The 21,763-nt window shown below is 60.2% G+C and overlaps 2 protein-coding genes across 4 annotated transcripts; one reads left to right on the top strand and one right to left on the bottom strand.

Annotated features, from left to right (window-relative positions):
* Positions 1-2,681: 2,681 nt before the first annotated feature.
* On the top strand, positions 2,682-12,544 carry FAM171A2 (family with sequence similarity 171 member A2). Its single transcript, XM_032396627.1, has 8 exons — positions 2,682-2,805; positions 6,242-6,469; positions 6,709-6,801; positions 9,621-9,779; positions 9,865-10,044; positions 10,152-10,268; positions 10,391-10,517; positions 11,009-12,544. The coding sequence occupies exons 1-8, from the start codon at positions 2,688-2,690 to the stop codon at positions 12,480-12,482; spliced, it is 2,496 nt and encodes an 831-aa protein (XP_032252518.1). The 5' UTR covers positions 2,682-2,687; the 3' UTR covers positions 12,483-12,544.
* A 587-nt stretch (positions 12,545-13,131) lies between these two features.
* GRN (granulin precursor) lies at positions 13,132-19,807 on the bottom strand. Of its 3 annotated transcripts, none has more exons than XM_032396644.1 (13): positions 19,738-19,807; positions 17,041-17,185; positions 16,791-16,916; positions 16,596-16,680; positions 16,014-16,126; positions 15,782-15,917; positions 15,565-15,659; positions 15,211-15,334; positions 14,821-14,918; positions 14,485-14,730; positions 14,011-14,244; positions 13,680-13,910; positions 13,132-13,583 (listed from the first exon to the last, which is right to left on the bottom strand). In XM_032396644.1, the coding sequence occupies exons 2-13, from the start codon at positions 17,176-17,178 to the stop codon at positions 13,446-13,448; spliced, it is 1,764 nt and encodes a 587-aa protein (XP_032252535.1). In that variant the 5' UTR covers positions 17,179-17,185; positions 19,738-19,807; the 3' UTR covers positions 13,132-13,445. The 3 variants fall into 3 exon arrangements, with proteins under 3 accessions (XP_032252535.1, XP_032252536.1, XP_032252537.1); XM_032396645.1 differs by having other exon boundaries at positions 15,211-15,295; XM_032396646.1 differs by lacking the exons at positions 14,011-14,244; positions 14,485-14,730.
* Between the last annotated feature and the right edge of the window lie 1,956 nt (positions 19,808-21,763).

Below are 21,763 nucleotides of genomic sequence, written 5' to 3'. Positions count from 1 at the left end.
TTACGTGGGAGAGGGCTGACATTTTAGGTAGAGCGGTCAGGGAAGGCCTCTGATGAGGTGAGCAGAGAGAGGGATGAACGAGCCAGGTAGCCGCACAAGAATAATACGATCTGGACAGAAAGAGCAGCCCGTGAAAAGGCCCTGGGGTGGGAGCAGGCTTGATGTGTTTAAATAAAAGCCAGGAGGCGCGCCTGGGTGGCTCAGTCGTTGGGCATCTGCCTTCAGCTCGGGTCATGATCCCGGAGTCCTGGGATCAAGCCCCGCATCGGGCTCCTTGCCAGGCGGGAAGCCTCCTTCTCCCTCTCCTACTCCCCCTGCTTGTGTTCCCTCTCTCGCTGTGTCTCTCCCTCTCTCTCTGTCAAATAAATAAAAAATCTTTAAGGGGCGCCTGGGGGGCTCAGTCGTTAAGCGTCTGCCTTTGGCTCGGGTCATGATCCCGGGGTCCTGGGTTCAAGCCCCACATCGGGCTCCCTGCTCAGCGGGAAGCCTGCCTCTCCCTCTCCCACTCCCCCTGCTTGTGTTCCCTCTCTCGCTGTGTCTCTCTGTCAAATAAATGAATAAAATCTTTAAAAAAAATTTTTTTTTTAATAAATAAATAAAAGCCAGGGGGCCCATGGACTGGAGGCCGGCACAGGGTGCAGATGAGGTCAGGGGTGGGGGCAGGTAGGCAGCGCCTTTTGGCCATGGGTAGGAGTTTGGACTAGATGCTAAGTGTTGGGGGAGGCCATTGATGAATAGACTTACCTCACAAGAGCGGCTGGTATTTGATTTTACCCAAAGGGATAAAAAGTAAATTTTGCAAAGAAAACAATTTGACATCCATGCATGGCAAGTTCCAGAACAGGTTTTTAGTTGGGTGACTTTTCCTAGGAAAAGGTTAAGCCGCTGTGATCCTTACACACCAGCCAGACTCCCTCTCCACCCCACCACTGCAATTGGATAGCCCCAGACAGTTGATCTTGATCCAGCAAAGCATTTGGCATTTTCCCTTATAGCCAAGACAGAAATGTGAGCTGGATTTAAAACTGAACAATTTTGATAAAGCTGAAGGAGAGCTCTATGAGGTTGTTCCAAAGCTCCATCCTGGCCCTGAGCTGCCTGGTATTGTCCAGAATCCCTTGAATGGAGGCAGGGAAGCTGCTCTCCACCCTGCAGATGGCTGCTGGCTGTGAGGGAGCTCCAATACAATGGGTGACTGAAGCAGATTCAAGGCAGCCTTGACAGATTGTGAAGTTGGGTTGAAACCAACAAGATGAAATTCACCAGGGATGAGTGCTAAATCCTGTGTTGAGATTGTGGAAAATTGGTTACATAAGAAGAAGACTGGGAAATCTGGTTAGGTGGAAATTTATGAGAAAAGAAAGAGGGAGGGAAGGGGAGAGGGAAAGAGAAGAAAGAAAGAGGAAGGAAGGGAGGGAGGGAGGGAGGAAGGAAGAAAGGAAGGAAGGAAGGAAGGAAGGAAGGAAGGAAGGAAGGAAGGAAGGAAGGAAGGAAGGAAAGGAGGAAGGAAGGGGGAGGAGGAGAGGGAAAAAAAGAATCTGGCATCACAAACTCACAAGGTCCCCTTAAGTCAGAAGAGCCAACCAGGGGACCCAACCAGGAGAGAAGCCTGCTGTCCTCTGGGCGACAAGGTCCTTGCTCTAGATATCCAGTCCCCTTTGGGGCACCACATTGTGAGAAGAAGTGAAAGCCAGGGAAAACCAAAAGAGGGATACCAGATTAGATGAGGATTTGGCCACCCAGGAGCTGAATGAGGATGACAACCAGAACCTGGAAAGAAAGCAAGCCTGGCTGGGCCTAGGTCAGGCTTTAAATGTGGGGTTCAGTGGCTGAGGAAGAAGGAAAAGACTGCCATTCAGGAACCAGAACCAGTGCGACCGAATGATGATTCTCAGTGAGAGGGAAAGGCCGCTCGCATCTCTAGAAGAAATTCCCAAGCATTATGACCGTCCAACAATGGATCTTATTACCTGAGCAGAGGTGAGCCTCCACCTCATCCTGGGCCAACACCAGCACCATCGATCGCGCCCTGCTCCTGTCAAGCATACGCTAGATCCTTTATATTGTTATCTCATTTAACCGTTGTTACAACAGCCCCACGAGGTAGAGATTATTACAATTCTCACTTGAAAGAAAGGCCCAGGACCAGAAGGCGAAGTAACTTGCTCTCAGCTCAAGAGGCAGAAGCTAGACTGGGACTGACCGATTCCGCACTGCGTGGGTGTTTGTGCCGATAGAACTGGGCAGTTCCTACACTTTCTGGAGGCACTCATGACCGTACTACTCTGTGAGTGTGTTGAAAGCAGTAGCCTTTCCTCCCTCCCAGATTTTGCACCAAATTTCGAGGGCTCTGGACCTCCAAGAAGCCGGGTGATTGGACCCTCTCCGTCGCACTCCCTTGCAGCTCGGGTATGGGGGCTGCAGGGTGGGCCGAGGGCGGGCAGGGCCGGCGGGCGGCGCGCGGAGCGGGGCGGTGAGGGGGCGGCGCCCCGAGGTCCGCGGGGTGGGGCGCCGCCTGCAGGGGGCGCTGGCGGCGGCTCCGGGCGGAGACAATCGCGCTGAGCGGCCGCCGCGGCCAGAGCGGGAGCCCGAGCGGCGCGGCGCGGCGCAGAGCCGGGGCTGAGCGGGGCCGGCCGAGCGGGGCCGGGCGGGAGCCATGGGCCGCTAGGGCCCGGCCGAGCCCCGCGATGCCGCCGCCGAGTGGCCCCAGCGTCCTCGCGCGGCTGCTGCCGCTGCTGGGGCTGCTGCTCGGCGGCGCCTCCCGGGCTCCCGGCAAGTCGCCGCCGGAGCCCCCCAGCCCGCAGGGTGAGTCTCGGCCAGGAGGGGCAGCGATCGCGGGCCTGCGCCCCCTCGATCGGGCCCCCGCCCGCCAGCCCCCTCTTCGCGGCGCTCGCGAATTGGGGGGTACTCTGTTCCCTGGGTTTGGGTGGGGGGAGCCCGGCGACTTCGGGTCGGCGCTTACCGGGGAGAGAAGGGAGGGAGACGGCGACTGCCGGGGCGGGGGTCTCGGGGAGACACAATGGGGAGAGCGGGGGTCCCCGGGCTCCGCGCCGCCGCCCCATCTCGCCTTGTTTTTCTCTCTCCTGGTCCGCGAGGCGCTGCTGCCTGAGCCATTGTCTACCGAAGACACCCGCCCAGGGGCGGGCTGGGGCGGGCGCCCGCTCCGCAGCCCCCTGCGGGCTCCTAGCTCCCGACCCGGGCTGGGTGGGGGCGCGAGCATCGGCTGCCACCTTGGACCCGAACCGGGGCTGGGCGCCTGGAGCTGGGCTGGAAGGGGGGGGAGGGGAGGAGGGGGAGTGGGTGAGGCGGTGGGCGGACAGCCCCCGGCCGGCCCCCCCGGGTTCAGAATTGGGGGTGTACTAAAGAAACGCTGTCAGCCCTTGAGGAGGGAGGGGCTGCACTTTGGGGGGGTCTGGAAAAAGGGGTACGTGGTGATTCCCAGCCAAAGCGCATGGCAGGGCTGTGGTGGCGGAGCCATGCTGAGCTGGCTAGCTGGCTGTGGGCTGTGCCGGCTGGGAGGGCAGGTGCCTGGGTCCCCGTCCAGCAGACCTCCGGCCACTCCTATCCCCAGCCCGTCCCCAGGTCACCCCCTCCTCATCTAACCTCTCCATAGCAGTGAAGGAGAGCCTCCCGGCGCCTCACGGGCCCAGGTGGGTGTGTGAGGTGGGGGTGGGGTGGGCTCCCGCAGTGGGAGAGGGTGGGAGAGCTAGACCATGACTCCCTACCGACGCCTGGCTTCTCGGGGGCCTCCGCCCACTCCAGCCCTGCGCCCACCTTCCAGCCTCCTGCCCCACCACCCCGGTTACTCTTCCCTCTATCGCCTCTGGGCCCCATCCCTGCCTGAAACCGTGCTCTCCACTCCTCATCTCTCCACCGAGGAGCTGACAGGAAAAGCGGGGGGGGGGGGGGGTGTCTGGTTGAGGGAAGTGGGGTCCGGATGAAGGGAGGGGGTCGGATTTCCTCCTGGAATGAGGCAGAGCTGAAGCTAGGAGAGGCGGATACAGTATGGAATGTCAGGCTTGAGAAATGGGGAAGGCTCACCTTCTGGCCTCAGTCTTCCCTGCTCTCTGCGGGAGGAGAGGATGCTTTGATGGGTAGGAAGGGGCCCTGGTTTCTCAAAAAGCCTTTCCTTCAAGTCCTATACCCCAGGGGAGGGGGCCCAGGGAATTAGCTGAAATAGAGCCAGGATGGGGGCTCTCCCAGGCCACTGGCTGAGAGCCCAGGTTGAGGGGAAGGGGGAAAGAATCTGCTAGGCACCTGCCCACCCTGTATGGTTCCTTGGGCCCCCTCCCCTCTTCTGAGGCTTGGCCCTTGAACCCAAAGCATTCCTTCAAATGACCATATTCCAGACTCCTGGGTCCCCTCTTCCCAGCTGCTCCATCCAGTTGCTCCTAGCCTGGGTAGGGGTGGGGAGTAGCCAGGCCCCTCTAGCTTCTCAGAATTCCTCCTGGGTAGTGGTGGAGGAGGGGCAGGAAGATTGCCAGCTCCTGGGAAAACCAGAGAGTAGGAAAGAATCAAGTGTGTGCACCCACCCTGCCAAGTTGGGCTTTGGCCTGGGAGGGGTGAGGGAGGTGGGTTCAGGCGAACAGCTGGATGGGATGCCAGGGCCAGGCGTGGCGCTAGCCCTGGGGTTGGAAGCCTGAGATAAGACACCTGTCACTGTTGAGTGTCAGGCTCCACGCATGAGCCCCCCGTGACCTCCCCATGCCTTGCTGCCCTGAGCTTCAGGCTCTTTCTGTACCTGGACTCCCCTAGGTTTGTGTTCCCACCTGCCTCCGGGCCCTGCACTGAGGCCTCTGTACCTTTCTAGGCATGGACACCTACTTCCATTATTAGCAGCAAGGTAGGGGTGAGGCAGGTTCTTGAGGGAGGGGCCATGCTGAGTGGGAAGAGGTAGATGGTACTATGGATCAGAGAGGCTGCCTGGGGAATCCATGAGAACAACTCCAGGCCCGGTCCCTACCCAGTCACCCCATCTGAGCTCCGGACACCTGCTGGCCCATCCTGGCCAAGCTCTCCTGGGGCCAGGGGCAGAGGCGGCTGGACTTCCCAGCCCTCTCCACACAAGTTTCCCTTGGGCCTGAGTCGGCCCCCCCAGATCGCCTTCCCCCTTGCCAGGGCCCCAGCTCCCTGCCCATCTCCTGGGAGGAATGAGGGCGTTGCCATGGTGACTGACTTGTAGTTGACCAGCTGGGAGGGGGCGGGCAGTACTTGCAAGGGGGAGGGGTCAGGAGGTACTTGTTTGGACTTAGGGGTTGGGGTGAGTCCCTAAATCTGAAAGGAAACAGGCTTGTGCAAAGGATTCTGGGAAGAGGATGAATAAGGGGGAAGACCATCTCCCGAGCGTCCCCTGCTCAGCTTTTTCTTCAGAACCCAAACTCTGACCCCCCCCCCCCCCCCCCCCCCCCGGCAACCCTTCTCATTGGCTGAATCCTGACCTCTCTCCTCTCCACCTGTAGACCCTCGGTCCTGGTCCTCCGCTTATTCCTCCTTTCTCAGCCCTCTTCCCTCTCCCCTCCCTGATGCCAGCCCCATGGGGTCCAGTGGTTAAGAATTTGCATCTAGGGGCAGACTCCCAGGTTTGGATCCCAGGCCTCCCCCTTAACTGCAGTACAAGTATCTAAACTCTTTGAGCCTCAGCTTCTTTATCTGTAAAATGGGCTTAAGAGCATATTTTATGGAGTCTAATACATCATTGACTATAAGATGCACCATTATTTCATGTGCCAGTAAGAAAAGAAAAAAATACTGCTAATCATGATGATGACATCATCAATTAGAGGCATAATCTGAGTTCAGAAATGTAAAAATGTGGAAAAGTGCATGTGTCAGACTTGCAATGTGGTAATAGCACCACCTGTCTGACAGGCTGATGTGGGGTTTAAATGAGGGCCCTATCCATGCTGACTCTTTTTTTTTTTTTTTAAGATTTTTTTATTTATTTATTTGAGAGAGAGAGCACATGAGAGGGGGGAGGGTCAGAGGGAGAAGCAGACTCCCTGCCGAGCAGGGAGCCAGATGCGGGACTCGATCCAGGGACTCCAGGATCATGACCTGAGCCGAAGGCAGTCGCTTAACCAACTGAGCCACCCAGGCGCCCCATGCTGATTCTTATAAAGCCTTGTCTAGCCTGGGCCCCCAAACCACTTCCAACCCATAGCCTCCTCCTCTGATCTCAGGACTCCCCCCCCCCCCGTTTTCTCCCCCCCACCTCACTCTCCTCACCCCATCTTGCCCACAGAGATCCTGATCAAGGTGCAGGTGTATGTGAGCGGGGAGCTGGTGCCCTTGGCCCGGGCCTCCGTGGATGTGTTTGGGAACCGGATGCTGCTGGCCGCGGGTACCACGGACTCAGAGGGTGTGGCCATACTGCCCCTCAGTTACCGCTTGGGCACCTGGGTGCTGGTCACTGCTGCCCGCCCTGGCTTCCTCACCAACTCTGTGCCCTGGCGTGTTGACAAGCTGCCCTGTGAGTGCAGGGGCAGGTGGAGGGGGGGGCAGCAGCTGACCCCATCAGCCCCTTCCCAAAATAGTCCTTGGGGGTGGAGGGGGCAGGCTTTCTAGCAGCTGCTGCCCGGGCTGGGGTACGCAGGGAGGGCTGAAGGAGGATGAAGTCACTGGGATTCAGATGGAGGGAGTGCCCTGGGGTTGGTGGGGGGTGGGGGGGAGCTTTCTCTGGAGCTGACAGATGGGCCACCCCTCCCACAGTGTACGCGTCAGTCAGCCTCTACCTGCTCCCGGAGCGGCCGGCCACCCTCATCCTCTATGAGGACCTGGTGCACATCCTTCTGGGCTCCCCTGGTAAGGCCCCCCCCCCCCCCCCCCCCACCTCATGCCCGCTCCTCTTCCTTCCCCGTGACCTGGGTATAGAGAGCTCCGCTCTTCTATGTATTAGTGCTGGGTGCCCTTGAGCAAGTCACTTAACCTCTCTGAGCCTTAGTTTGTTCATCTGTAAGATGTGGATATTGATAGTATCTATATCATCAAAATGAAGTAAGGATTAAATATCAAGCATGCAAAAAACAGCGCAGAAGGTGGTCAATAAATGTTTATTGTTATTGGGGCTTCTCGTGGTTTCTATTCTCCCTCTACTCCTACCATTAGAATTCCTACTCCCTGCCACCTCTTTCATCAGTGGGTCTACACATACTTCTTGTGCGCCTACTGGGTACCTGGCTATGTTAGAAGGCCATGAGAGGGTCATTCCATAGGAACTGAGCAACTCAAGGGCAAGGCGTGGAGCAGACCCACAGTGTCCACTCATGGCTTCAGTCTCACCCAACCAATCCTTCCTGTGGCACCTGTGCTGCGCCAGGCATTGTGGCCGGTGCTGGTGAACAATGGGAAGGTAGAGCAGACCCGCTCCCTGTCTTGTGGAGTTCACAGACAAGTAGGAAGACAGACAAACAGATCACTGCCAACCCTGAACTAATTACAAAGCAGGCAGAGCCGTGGAGTAGAGGGCAGTGGTCTTCAGCATTGAAACAACCCTAACCTGTGAGTGTAGCAGGGCAAGAGAATTTGGGAAGGGAGCTATGGGACCGTGTGAGCTCGAGAGTTAAAGGGGGAGCAAAGGCACCTTCACTGGAGAGGAATCCAGATGCAGGGGCAGAAGGGGACAGCGAGGGTGCAGGGGATGCACCAGACTGGGTCTGCAGGAGGGGCGCCTGGTGCAGCCTGGTTGATCTGGCTCGTACTAGGGAGCCACAGTGGGTTTTGGAGAGAGAGAATCCACCTCCCCAATTTATATTCTTAGCTTGAGCCCTTGTCTCCAAGGTACTTGTTTGCTCATCATCTCCCTGATCCTGAACCAGAGGCTTCTAAACTGTCTTTGGAGGTTTCTAAAATGCCAAGTGAGGGGGGCCTGGCTGTCTCAGTCGGTAGAGCATGCAACTTTTTTTTTTTTAAGATTTTATTTATTTGACAGAGAGAGACACAGCGAGAGAGGGAACACAAGCAGGGGGAGAGGGGGAGGGAGAAGCAGGGCCCCCGCTGATCAGGATGCTGATGTGGGGCTCGATCCCAGGACCCTGGGACCATGACCTGAGCCGAAGGCAGACGCCTAACGACTGAGCCACCCAGGCGCCCCTAGCATGCAACTCTTGATCTCATGAGTTCAAGCCCCACTTTGGGGCATGGAGCCTACTTTAAAAAATAGTAATAAAGAAATAATAAAATAAAATGCCAAATGATCCCTTTGTTGCCCCTGGCTTACGACCCTCCCATGGCGCCCACTGCTTTCAAAGTAAAGCCTAGAGTCCTTCACAAAGCTGAGTGCGCCCCGTGGGGCCTGCATGCCACTCAGTCACCTGTGTCCATGGACCAGCACGCTGCCTTGTGCCTCTGGGCCTTTCTATCATCTGTTCTGCTGGAGGTTCCTTTGCACCTTCTTTCCTGGTGGAGTCTTACTCATCCTGCAAGACTTCACAGGACCTTTCCTAGCTGGGGGGGCCAAGCGCCCTTTGCGCCCTGCTATTTTAATAGCAAGGGAGGAGGGAAAGGGGTTTAGAAGTTGGGCTGGCACCACACTTCCTGGGCTTCGGTCGGGCTCCAGGATTGTGACCTTGGGCAAGTCACTAAACTCCAGCCTCCATTTCTTCGTGTATACAACAGGGTTGATAATGAAAACACCTAGTTCAGGGGCTGTTGTACTAATTACAGGGGTTAACACAGGAAGCCTCAGAATAGTGTCCAGCTTAATAAATGTTAACAACTACAATACTGTATTGGAATTCTGTTTATAAGCCCCCTCCACCCCCAGACAGACAGACACACACACAAGCTAAGCTGTGTAATGCAGTAACCACTAGCAGCATGTGGTCACTTACATAAAAGTTCGTTAAGTTTTTGTGTTTTTTTTAAAGATTTTTTTATTTATTCACTTGACAGAGAGAGAGACAGCGAGAGCAGGAACACAAGCAGGGGGAGTGGGAGAGGGAGAAGCAGGCTTCCCGAGGAGCAGGGAGCCCCGTGTGGGGCTCGATCCCAGGACCCTGAGACCATGACCTGAGCCGAAGGCAGATGCTTAACGACTGAGCCACCCAGGCGCCCAAGTTCATTAAGTTTTGAAAAATCAAAAATAAATCCAGTTTCTGAGTCACACCAGCCACCTTTCAAGTGCTTAACGGCCACGGGTAATAGTGGGTACTGTAATGGGCAGCACAGAGAGAGAACATTTCCATCCAACACAGCAGAAAGTTCTAATGGGTACCAAAATGGACAGCCCTGCACAAGACTGTGAAGCTGAAGGCAGGGAACTGTGGACTGTGTCTCGTTCACCTTTGTATCCCCAGCACGTAACACAGTGCCCGCCACACAGTAGGCAACAGTAATTGTTTGAGGACCCGAACCTCATCATTTTATAGGTTAATAAGGAAACGGTGTTTCAGAGAGAGCAAGTAACTTGCTCAGGGTCACACAGCCAGGACTAGATTTCAGGTCCAAGTCCTTTCCACGTTAACATTCTATGAATGCAGTTCTCTCCCCAAGTCACCACCCTCCCTGACCTTCCCAAGTGGCCTGACCCAGTGGCTCCCTGCTCCTCAAATACCTGCCTTCTGCTCTGGTCCCTGGGGAAGCCTGTCCCCGGCCAAGCCACAGCGGCCCCCCTCTCCATCCAGGCGCCCGCTCCCAGCCCTGGGTGCAGTTCCAGCGCCGCGCCGCCCGCCTGCCCGTCAGCTCCACCTACAGCCAGCTCTGGGCCTCGCTCACACCTGCCAGCACCCAGCAGGAAATGCGCGCTTTCCCTACCTTCCTGGGCACTGAGGCCTCCAGCTCAGGTACGCTGGGGGTCCAGCATGGAAGGGACGTTCCCCCCCCCACCACCAGGATTTAGCCCTGAGCCCGTGTCTCCTTCCCCCCCAGGCAATGGCTCCTGGCTAGAGCTGATACCCTGGGCTGCTGTGAGCGTGCACCTGCTGACGGGTAACGGGACAGAAGTGCCACTCTCGGGCCCCATTCACCTGTCCCTGCCTGTGCCCTCAGAGCCTCGTGCCCTCACTGCAGGCACCAGCATTCCAGCTTGGAGGTTCGACCCCAAGAGTGGTGAGTGCTTCAAGCGGCTGCGGCTGCTGGAGTTTGGGGAAAGCAAGTGGGTCTTAGATGGGGGGTGGGGGGTTCATTGGGTTTCATGAAACTCCTGCCTCTCCCAGGGCTGTGGGTACGCAACGGCACTGGTGTGATCCGGAAGGAAGGCCGGCAGCTCTACTGGACCTTCGTCTGCCCCCAGCTGGGGTACTGGGCAGCTGCCATGGCTTCCCCCACCGCTGGTGAGAGACAGGGGGACAGCCCGCGACTGGGAGCAGTGGGGGAAGGGGAGGCTGGGAGTGTGGACTCCTGAAGGGCAGGAAGGGCAGCCACGCCTGGAAAGCTAAGCCCTTGCCTGGCACAGGACTGGTCACCATCACATCAGGCATCCAGGACATTGGCACCTACCACACCATCTTCCTGCTCACCATCCTGGCAGCCCTGGCCCTGCTGGTGCTCATTCTGTTGTGTCTGCTCATCTATTACTGCCGGTGAGTGCCTCCCACGCGGCCAACCCCGCTCACCCCCTGCAGACTGAGGCCTGCCCTCTGCCCGCTGTGGCGCTGGGCTCTGCGGCCCCAAAGAAGCATAAAGTACAACTGTGGTCTTCAAGGCACTGACAGGAAAGGGCAGCAAATGCACCCGTGAGACTGGTGGCTGACGAGAAGTAGGGGGAGAGGAGGCAGGACCTACGGGCCAGGCCCCTCCAGGGGACCCCAGGCTGGACGTGCTCTTCCTACGAGCGAAGGAGCGCAGCCCCCCTCGGGGCACCCAAACGGGCTCAGCTGCCGGCTGGCCCTCCCACAGACACTCAAGCTCTTTCCACAGACCTCTCCCCAACCTCTCTTCCGATCCCAGGCATTCTCCCCACCCCTCCAAACAGCTTCCATTCCTCATCTTGCCACTGCGGGGTTAGGGAGCTGCTCAGGCCCCCCACGCTTTCCTGAGGTCCCGGTCGCTTCCCCCCCCCAACACCTTCCAGGAGGCGCTGCCTGAAGCCCAGACAACAGCACCGCAAGCTGCAGCTGTCCGGGCCCGCTGACGGTAACAAACGAGACCAGGCCACCTCGATGTCCCAGCTCCACCTCATATGTGGGGGACCCTTGGAGCCCGCCCCGTCGGGGGACCCTGAGGCCCCGCCCCCAGGCCCCCTGCACTCCGCCTTCTCCAGCTCCCGGGACTTGGCCGCCTCCCGGGACGACTTCTTCCGCGCCAAGCCGCGCTCGGCCAGCCGTCCGGCCGCCGAGCCTGGGGGCGCCCGCGGGGGCGAGGGCGCGGGGCTCAAGGGCGCCCGCTCCGTCGAGGGTCCCGGCGGGCTGGAGCCAGGCCTGGAGGAGTACCGGCGGGGGGCCTCGGCGACCCCGGCCTTCCTGCAGGAGCCGCCCTCGCCGCCGCCGCCCTTCGAGCACTACCTGGGCCACAAGGGGGCGGCCGAGAGCAAGCCCCCCGACTTCCTGCTGTCGCAGTCGGTGGACCAGCTGGCGCGGCCGCCGTCGCTCAGCCAGGCCGGGCAGCTCATCTTCTGCGGCTCCATCGACCACCTCAAGGACAGTGTCTACCGCAACGTCATGCCCACCCTGGTGATCCCCGCGCACTACGTGCGCCTCGGCGGCGAGGCGGGCGCCGCGGGGGCGGGCGACGAGCCAGCCCCGCCCGAGAGCACGGGCCCCGGCCCCGCGCGCCCTTTCCCCCCGGCCGACCCCCAGCGCCCGCTGATGCAGGGCCACTCGGGCGCGGGCGGCGAGGGCGGCGGCGGCGGCGGCGAGGGCTGGGGGGGCGGGCGCTCGGCGCCGGTCAGCGGCTCGGTCACCATCCCGGTGCTGTTCAACGAGTCTACCATGGCGCAGCTCAACGGGGAGCTGCAGGCGCTGACCGAGAAGAAGCTGCTCGAACTGGGCGTGAAGCCTCACCCGCGCGCCTGGTTCGTGTCCCTGGACGGGCGCTCCAACTCGCAAGTGCGCCACTCCTACATCGACCTGCAGGCGGGCGGGGGCGGCCGCAGCACCGACGCCAGCCTGGACTCGGGCGTCGACGTGCACGAGGCGCGGCCCGCGCGCCGGCGGCCCCTGCGCGAGGAGCGGGAGCGCGCCCCGCCGGCCGCCCCGCCGCCGCCCCCGCCGCCCCCGCCGCCCGCGCCCCCGCGCCTGGCGCTCAGCGAGGACACGGAGCCGAGCAGCAGCGAGAGCCGCACGGGCCTCTGCTCCCCCGAGGACAACTCGCTGACGCCGCTGCTGGACGAAGTGGCGGCGCCCGAGGGCCGGGCGGCCACGGTACCCCGGGGTCGGGGCCGCAGCCGCGGGGACAGTTCCCGCAGCAGCGCTAGCGAGCTGCGGCGCGACTCGCTCACCAGCCCGGAGGACGAGCTGGGGGCGGAGGTGGGCGACGAGGCGGGCGACAAGAAGAGCCCGTGGCAGCGGCGGGAGGAGCGGCCGCTTATGGTGTTCAACGTCAAGTAGCGCCCCCGCCCGGCCTGGCACCGCCCCCCCCGTCGGCCCCCGCCCCCAGGGTGCGCGCGCCCCGGGGAGCAGCGGGGGCCCGCGCTCTTACCCCCCCGGCCCCCCCCCCCGCCCCCGCCTCCGCCTCCGCCTGGAGAGGGGCCCAGGGGCCTGCGGAGCTGTCCGGTGTTATGTGCTGGGTAATGTCTCGGGAGGGAGCCGTGAGGGACCCGTGTCGGCCTCCGAGAGGGAGGTGGGAGGGGTCCAGACCCCCACTGGGAGGGGCTGGGGAAGGAGGGCTGGGGGTGGGGGGAAGCAGTGCCTCTGTAAACGCGGCTGTACATAGAAAGATCTATCGTGGGAAAGCAGGAGGGGCGACTGGGCCTCAGCTGCTAGTGTGAGGGCTGGGAAGGGAGGGGGCCTTCTCTGGGGACCCCGCCCGGGAGGGGAGGGGGTGCTGCTTGCTGACTAGCCCACCTCTGGTGGCTGGGGCGGCTCTGGGGACTAGGGGATCATGTGATGGGATTGCTGTGGGCAACAGCAAATATAAAACTGGTGAGATTAACTCCGCGTGTGTCTTTCTGTGGGGTTGGGGAATGTGGACACTGGATGGGGGCCCTTGCTCGGGGGGGGGGGGCGGGGGCAGGCAGGGTGGCCAAATCAGACACTGTTAAGAAAGTGTACAAACTTTACTGCAGCACATACACACACCCACGCACGCCTGTGGATAGGGAAGAGCACCTGGCCACAGAGTCCACGGAAATTGGGGGAGGGGATGGCAGCTTGTAACGTGGCTTTTGCCACGGCCCTCCTTGAGACAGGGAAGGCCTTAGATTGAGGCCCCACCTCCCATGATGGGGGGGATCAGAATGGGGGACTCCAGGAGAATTTGGTGGAGGAGAGGTGCTGGGGAGGCCTGAGCAGTGGGGACCCTCTGAGCAGGGTCCCGAGGGCTGCAGACTGTCTTCAGTCCTTAGTCTCGCCTCACAGCAGCTGTCTCGGGGCTGGGTCCCTCAGCGGCATGTCCCAGCGCAGGCTCTCCTTCCGCAGACACTTGGTGCTCTTGAGCCCGCATCGGAAGCCAGCGGGGCAGCAGTGACGCTGATCGGCACAACAGATGCCCTGGATGGCCAGGGGGGCGGGCGGGGAGTCAGAGCTGGGCCACGGCAAGGCCTGGCTCCCATGGATATCCCCCAGCCCCGGGGCGGGGGCACTCACCTGGGAGTAGGGACAGCAGGCCCAGCCCCCTCGGCTATCGCGGCAGCAGGTCTGGTTATCGTGGCAAAAGTGCCCTGCCCCACACTCCACATTCCCCACACCCACGCGAGGGCCACGGGCCAGGCGGGCAGCCAGGTGGGCCGAGTCGGCCTCCTTCTCGCAGGTTCGAGCCTTCACGTTGCACGTGTACCCAGCCGGACAGCAGTGCTGGCGGTCCTCACAGCACACAGCCTGGGAGGGACAGGGTGGCGTTCACCTCTCTCCTTCCCTGGGGGGGGGGGGGGGGGGGGGAACTCGGCTCCCCTGTCCAGGGAGGCAGGCGGGCACTCACGTGAGGCAACTGGCAGCAGGCCCAGCCCCCACTCAGGCTGGGGCAGCAGGTCTGCCCCACGGGGCAGCTGGTGTGCTGGTCACAGCCTATGTCTCTGCGGCGAGACGGGGAAGCCCGGCGGGCAGGTGTCTTCTCCAGTCCAGTCACCGTCTTGCCCCCCCTCTGACAATGCCCTTCGGCCAAGCACGTGTAGCCATGGGGACAGCAGTGCTCATGGTCTGAGCAGCAGACAGCCTGCGGGGGGCAGCACAGGATGGTCTGGGAAGCTGCTATGTGGGACAGAAAAGCTGAGCCCCTGCCTACCCCGACTCTCTCTCCCGCTCACAGCTCCTCCAGCTGGGAATGAACCTGACCGAACTGGTGGGCCCCCTGTGGGCCAGAGGACAGAAGAACAAAGCAACAGGAGTCTGACCACCTGCCCAGGCCAAGACACTGTCGCGCCCCCCCCCCAGTGCTCTCCCCCCACCTACGCACCTCTGGGGCAGGACAGCAGCCCCACTCCCCGGACGCGAGTCGACAGCAGGTATTGGAAGAGGGACAGCTAGTGGTGTTATCACAGGGGACATCATTCTCCATGGCCTGGGGGTTCAGCAGGCGAAGGCGGGCTAGAGCCCGCACCATCCAGGGCTCGTGGTGGGCCTTCTGTTCACAGGTGCCCTTCGCTGTGTCACATTTAAACCCAGCTGGGCAGCAGTGTACATGGTCCTCACAGCACACAGCCTAGGGTGGATGGACAGGGGACAGTGGGCCCAGGGGCCTCGCTGGCTGCCACCTTCTGCTCAGCCTGGCCCACCCACCGCTCCTGGGTACCTGGGCAAAAGGGCAGCAGCCCCAGGCCCCCGACTGTAGGCGGCAGCAGGTGTAGCCGTCCGGGCAGCTCACCTCCATGTCACATTTCACCTCCTGCACTGTGAGAAAGGCACGGAGGACGGGTCAGCAGTGGCCGTGGGGCGCCCTGGGGAGCCCAACCCTTGGCCGGCTCCACAGCTAGAGCCAGATGCTGAGGATGGACAGTATCCTTAGGCCACCCCAGCAGTGATGCGAAGGCAATGACTAGTGTGGAAGAGAGGGGGCCGTATCTGCCCTGTCCCCTCCATGTGGCCCTCAGTCCCCCACCCCCGCATCTGTTCCTGGAACAATTCGTGGAGAGTTCCCGCACACGGAGCCGGTGGAATGGGGTCTGTAGCCTGCCTCTGGTACCTGTGTGTGCTGGCAGCTTGGTGAGGAGGTCCGTAGTGTTCTCCTGGGAGAGGCACTTACTCTGGACTAGGTCGCACACAGTGTCCTGGGGGCAACAGTGCAGGTGGTCCGAGCAGCAGGTGGCCTGCGTGGGGGTGGGGGTGGGGGATGGTCTTTGGGACTTTGGGTCTCAGGGGAGCTCAGGGAGCAGCCAGGTGACAGCTGACACTGCCTCAATCCCCCACTAGGGGGCGGCATGAGTCCCGAGCAGCCAGGCTGGCGCCCGCCCCCCCCACCTGCCGGCCAGCCCCAACCCCTGGAGTCCGTGGGAGGTAGGTGTGCGCCCCGGCTGTGAGCACACAGCCCCTCACTCACATTAGGCATTGGGCAGCAGCCATACTTCCCACTAGGCAGCTCGCAGCAGGTAGAACCATCAGGGCACTGGGACCGCCCATCGGGGCACAGGACCACTGGAAGGGGAGAGAGGCGGGCGGGGCAGCTATAGCCCTGAGGAACTCTTCCCCGACCTGGGAGCCAGACGAGGCCTCGCCTCCCTTCCAAACCGCACCCCGATGCTCTCCCACCGCCTTACCTGCCCTGTTACTCCTCTGTGCGGGGACCTTCTTCGCCAGGGGGTGGGTGCCCGTGGCCGTGAGGCAGCGGGCATGAGCCAGGTCGCAGGAGGTCCCATGGGGGCAGCAGTGTACCTTGTCTTCGCAGCAAGAAGCCTGACGAGAGATGCTCCGGACCTCTGTCTTTGCCCCCTCCCGCCCCTTGCTCTGCCCTGGCTGCTCCCCCGCACCCCCAGCTTCCCGAACCCGTACCTGGGGCATGGGGCAGCACCCCCAGGAGCCATCTAGCATAGTGCAGCACGTGGAGGAGTTGGGGCATTCGAACTGGCTGTCAGGGCACTGGATGGCACCCAAGGGGTTGGTATCTGCGGACAGGAGGACCCAGGATTCGGCCAACCCGGGTTAGTGAAGGCCATCGCTCCCATCACTCAAGGAGCTGCAGGCCCAGCTCCCGGGGGGACTGGGGGTCCGGCACTAGGGTTCGGCGTTCTCCCAGACACTCCTAACCCACTCTCCCCACCAGCCAGTCCTTGCCTCAGTGATATGGCACAAGGCAGGGGCGTCCACTGACTACGGTGGCCTTAAAACACCCCGGCTTGGCCTCTCTCCACCCTCCCAATGCCTGGCCCGGGGCCTGGAGTCCGGCATTCTCTCCTGCCCCTTCCCAGCCTCGTGCTGTCCCTCTGTCTGGAGCAAAGGGGTTGCTTAGTACAGATGCCACAAGAATGAGGGCACAAGGGCAGGAATCAGGTCACCCAGCTGGCTGGGCTCCTGGGCCGTCCAGCCTCCACATGCTGTCCACCTGCCTGCCGTCCACCTCCGCTCCTGCCGCACCTGATCTTTGGAAGCAGGACCGCCCGTCAGCCCTGCAGTGATAGCCCCGCGGGCAGCAGTGGCGGCCATCGGCGCACGACACGGCCTGTGGGACACAGAGACACCTGCATTGGCTCAGCCCTTTTACCTGGGGTGAGCAGGGGGAACATCGAAATGCAGACCTGAGCCCCTCCACCGAGCTAATGGCACCCTCACCTCTGGGAACGGGCAGCAGCTGGAGGTCCCCGAGATGGTGACGAGGCAGGAGTAGCCAGGAGAGCAGTGGGCATCTACCTGGCAGGGGCTGCCCAGCTGCCTGCTCAGCACTGTGGGCCACTGGCCCTGGAAAACGAGAGGAGACGACAGAATGAAGGACCCAAGCCCGGTCCCCTCTTCTGGCCATGCTGAGATGCCCCTTCGGGACATCCCGGGCTGCCAGGTCCTGCCTGGGCTGCAGGACACTCACCGGAACGGGACTGCAGCAGCTGTAGCTGGCTCCCCCTGGGTCCAGGCAGCAGGCCACTGGGCAGAACTGACCATCTGGGCACTGTGTTCCAGCCACCAGCCCTGCCACCAAGGCCACCCAGCTCACCAGGGTCCACATGGTCTGCCTGCAAAATACCAAGAGGCATTTGGAGACTAGCTTAAGCCCACGCAACCCTTGATTCTGGGGCCAGTCACTCCCCCAGGCCCGGGTCGGGTACCACCGGAGCCTCGCCAACAACTCCTTGTCCAGGCAGGAAGCAAGATGTGGGGCCCAAGATTCAGCTTCCTCTATGTGTGTTCACGTGTGCACCAGCGCGTGGACAGTGATGAGCATGAATACTGACACAAGTACGGGTGTCAGTTCGTGTCCCCAAAATGTGGCCAAATGTCTCAGTCTCTGTGGGTGAGTGTGTAAAGATGTAGGTGTGTGAAAGGAAAATTTGCGGGTTTTGTGGGTCTGGTCTGTAGGGCCATGGGTCACCTCCAGGGAGTGGGTGAGGCCTCAGCAGCCATGGGAGGACTGGGCTGGGGAGCAGAGAGGGAGTCCCCCCTTGAGGAATAAACAGGGTTGCACTTCCCCAGCCAGCCCCCTGCACATGCCTCCCGGCTGATGCTGTGTTCACACCTGCCAAGGCCTGTTGGATGGGGGGAGGGGTGTCACATGATGACATGGGAAATCATGGGGTTGAAAGTTGTGAAAAGGGAAGTGTGGTAGCCAGTGGAATCTGGGCTGCCTTCCCCAGAGGCCAGCCACACCTGCCCCCCCAACTGTCCCCAAACCACCCAGGGAAGGGGTGCACAGGCTGGGCCAGCCTTTGAGACATCTGTGTTCTCAGGGCCCCCCAACACCACCAGACCCTTTCAGACTCCCCAAACATACCACCCCCAACCCCAACCCCTGCTTCTCCCCCTACCCAGAAGCCGTGATGAGGACCAAATGCGCCCGCCCAGCTGCACCAGCAGAAGGAACCGATTATGAAGTTCTGTAGGGAGTAGCCTCTCATTTCCTAAATGACTCTTCCCCAAGCTCAGAAAGCCCCACTAGTTCAATGGGTTGGGCCCAGGAGATGTTACCCTGCCTAGAGGGGCAAAACCAGTAATGTTTGTCGAGCCTCTCCTGGCCCAGTTACAATACTATTTTCTTTTTTATTTGCAACCATCATCCAAAGTAGTTGTAATACTTTTACTTTTCAAAGGAGGAAACTGAGGCTGAGAGAAGTTAAGTAACATGCCCATGTCATACATCCAGTCACGGAGAGGACAGGCTTTGATGGCTCCAAAGCATACTGGACCTGGGCTCATGTCACAACGTGGAACCACGGACAGTGCCCGGGAATGGACCCCAAACTCCAGGAGAGTGGAGGCCTGGGGTCCAAGCAGAGGAGGGAGACAGGTGTTGCACTTTCCCAGCTCAGGGGCTGCCAGGATACTGCACTTGGGTGCTAGTCCTCGAATCACTACCACTGATGGTGAGAGCCTCAAAAGTTGCTCTCTGTCTCTGGGCCTCAGTTCCCCTAGGAGTCTCTGTGTGGACATTGACACTAGGTGTGGCGAGGACTTACACCCACCCAGTCACTCACATCCTTCTCTCCCTCACCTGGCTCTCCTCAGTGTCCCAGCTCAAAGACCACTTCCAGGAGGTCACTGCCTAGCTGGTCCTGGACCTTGGCCCCTTTCACCCTCCCCTCTACATGCACAGCTCCCAGGCAAGGCTGGTCCCACCTGTTTCTTAGGAGTCAAACCTCAACCCTCCATAGGGTGTCCCGCTGTCTGGGCTTAGGCCAGAAGGGGTGCCTGTCTGCACAAATCTGGGACCACGGGGCACCCTAGTGACTTATTTATGCATACTTTCCATCCTTGGTATCCTAAGGTTAGGGAGTATAGCGTGTGCTCCTAGTGAATACCAATGTACGGAGGCGCACACACTCGGGACCAAGGATGAGGGGAGAAGGTGCCTAATTCCTCTCAGCAGGGTTCTGAGTGGCAGCCTCTCTCACCCCCACCCCACACTGCCACAGTAGAGAGGGACAGGAGCCTCTTCAAGCCCCCAGCTCTGCCATCCTCCACTAGGTGGCAGCCCCCAACTCCAAGCGTCAGGAGAGAGATTCCCAAAAGGTGAGCGAACTCAGCTGCGAGTGAGCAGGAAAAGTGGCGGGGAGAGGCGGAAGTTGGGTGGTCCCACCCCCCACGAGAGGAAGTAAGGGAGAGCCAGACACAACCCGGGCGTTCGGTCATTACTCCCTAGTTCCCGCTGCCTTGGAGGTGGGCAGGGTCTCCAGCCCACTCGCAGCCGTCTGAGCTCCGGGACCAGGGCGGGCGCCTCTCTCGCTCCCAGGCACCCCGGGGACCACCCACCACCAGCAGCAGCAGCAGCAGCACCTGGGCCGATCGGAAGCCGGCTGGAGAATGGAGTGGCCCCTGCTTTGGGGGAAGAGGTTGCAGCTTCCAGGGACGCTGGAGAGGGAGACAGCCTCCTTCTGATGGGGGTCACTGCAATCACTGCTGACTCCCACCCCCCGTAAAACTGCCTCCAGTGCATCGGAAACCCCCAAAGGAGCGTCTCTAAGCCAGTCTTCTCTTGCCTCCCGGCTGAAACTCCGGCGGAACCTCAAGCCCTCGCGTCCGCCCGGCCGGACCCCTGGAGGAAGCAAGAGATCTGCGCGGCCACCCTCCTTACCTGCGACCGGCTCCGCGCTCACTGGGTAGCCTCCGCCGGGAAGCTCGCGGACTAGGGCCTGGCGGCGCGATGGCCCGCCCACCTCAGCTTCCATTGGCCAGGTGGCCGGGCTGTCGCGCTCCTACTGGCTATTGATCGACGTGAGGCGGGGCCAGCCTGGAAAGCTGTGCTTTTTTTTCTTACTCAATTCTCTTTCCTGCCCTCCCTTCGTCTCTCTTCCCACCCTCCCCCCTCGCTTTTACGGGATCATGTGATTGGAGAATCATGTGACGTCCTGAGCCGGCTCAGCCGGGCTGCGGGCGCCTGGTAGAGTTTGTCCGAAATGGGGCAGCACCTGTAAGAGGACGTTGACCGACTGGGGAGCTGCCCCTTACAGGGTGTGTTCCAGGGCGTTCACGGGATGTCTGCTTCTGGATTAGGGACATTTGTGCATCCTGTTTCTACTCCGTTCAACAAACTCAGAATAAATGCTGGGCGGCTAGGCCCCATAGGGGTTGAAGGAGGGTTGTCAGGGCAAGGATAGACAGCTCTCAGGCCCTTTCCTCAGGGTGCTCACAGCGGGGCGTGAGTGGGTGGAGAGATGAGACAGGCTCACATTAAATCTAATTTAAGGTGCAAGGTCGTGTGCCCGGTGTTATGGATGTGTGTAGGTCAGAGGTGATAGGTTGGCTCTGGGCAGAGAGGAAAAGATTTAATTCCACCTCAAGGGCACCTTTTTTCTTTAAGATTTTATTTGAGAAAGAGCATGAGCGGCGGGAGGGGAGAGGCAGAGGGAGAAGCAGACTCCCCTCTGAGCAGGGACCCTCACTCGGGGCTCGATCCCAGGACCGAGATCATGACCTGGGCGGATAGATGCTCAACCGACTGAGCCACCCAGGCGCCCCTTAAGGGCACATTTTTGAGCCGAATCTGGGAGGATAGTAACTGGCAGTTGGAGAGGGGTTGGAGAAGTGCCTGGACAGGGGAGTGTTGGGAAGAGCATTAGGAAACCAGATGGGAAGAGCAGCCTTGGGCAGGAATTAAATGCCAAGTTCAACGTAGTGGGCTTGAGGAGCTCTTGGGTGCCTGACACAAGGCTGGGCTGGGGGTGGGTGCATAGTGGAAGTGGCTTCCTCCTTTGAGTCAGCCCTGCCTTCCAGGAATGGACATGACCGGTGAGGAAAGAAACATACCACACAGAACAGATTGGCCAGCAACAAGAGCCAGGCTGATCAGTGCCAAAGGGCCTGGCTCTGGCCAAAATGGTTGATAGATGCACCAGGAGAGAGGAGAGGCCCAGAGAAAGCCTGGTGCCAGGCCTGGAAGGATGGGCAGTGTTTGGTTATACTGAGTGGATGGAGAGTACTGTGGGCTAAACAAAGAGCTTGAGCGGAGGGGGAGGCTGGGGAAGGGACAAACAGCCCACTTCAGGGGTGGCGGCAGTCTGCGTGGGGGAGTGGCAGAGTGAGGAATCCTTTGGCAGCGGTGCTCAGCCTGGGGCTAGAGAGGGTCTGGAGAGTGAGTGAGGCTCCTGCTGAGAATCAGGACAACTCTGCCCGCTGGGGACATTTGTGCACAGTTTCTGTCCTGTGTATCCTGAGGCAAGGGGGTGGGATCCAGCCTATGCTTCCATTACCAAAGCACCACATGCACACACACTTTTCATGAAATGTTAGGCTAATCAGTAAATGAACCTATTAATCACAACTACACAGAACCATTAAAAAAAATAAACTCAGGAAAAAAAAAAACTAGAGTGACTGAAACAAGTATCATGAAAAGTATCCTTAAAGGAGTGATTTACCCACCAGGGACATTCGGCAGTGTGCGGAGATATCCTGGGTCACAACTAGGGCGAGGTCCTACTGGCATCTAGTAGGCAGAGGCCAGGGATGCTGCTAAACATCCCACAATGCAGAGGACCGCCCCACAACAAAGATTATTCTGCCCAAAATATGCGTAGTGCTGAGGTTGAGAAATGCTCTCTAAAGAATTATAAACAGTCTCTGTGAAAGAGCTCAACGTTTCCTTCACACAGTTTCTTTTC

The sequence above is a fragment of the Phoca vitulina genome, unplaced genomic scaffold (assembly GCF_004348235.1).
Source record: "Phoca vitulina isolate PV1807 unplaced genomic scaffold, GSC_HSeal_1.0 scaffold92, whole genome shotgun sequence".
NCBI classification, from domain to species: domain Eukaryota; kingdom Metazoa; phylum Chordata; class Mammalia; order Carnivora; family Phocidae; genus Phoca; species Phoca vitulina.
This window is presented reverse-complemented; position numbering and strand designations above follow the sequence as displayed.

Excerpts from the sequence above, each read along its gene's own strand:
- FAM171A2 (XM_032396627.1), top strand. The coding sequence starts at position 2,688 with ATGCCGCCGCCGAGTGGCCCCAGCGTCCTCGCGCGGCTGCTGCCGCTG. Across the intron at positions 2,806-6,241 it reads GGAGCCCCCCAGCCCGCAGG|AGATCCTGATCAAGGTGCAG; the intron begins GTGAGTCTCGGC and ends TCTTGCCCACAG. Across the intron at positions 6,802-9,620 it reads CATCCTTCTGGGCTCCCCTG|GCGCCCGCTCCCAGCCCTGG; the intron begins GTAAGGCCCCCC and ends CTCTCCATCCAG.
- GRN (XM_032396644.1), bottom strand. The coding sequence starts at position 17,178 with ATGTGGACCCTGGTGAGCTGGGTGGCCTTGGTGGCAGGGCTGGTGGCT. Across the intron at positions 16,681-16,790 it reads GCTGCTGCCCGTTCCCAGAG|GCCGTGTCGTGCGCCGATGG; the intron begins GTGAGGGTGCCA and ends TGTGTCCCACAG. Across the intron at positions 13,911-14,010 it reads CCTGCTGCCAGTTGCCTCAC|GCTGTGTGCTGTGAGGACCG; the intron begins GTGAGTGCCCGC and ends TGTCCCTCCCAG.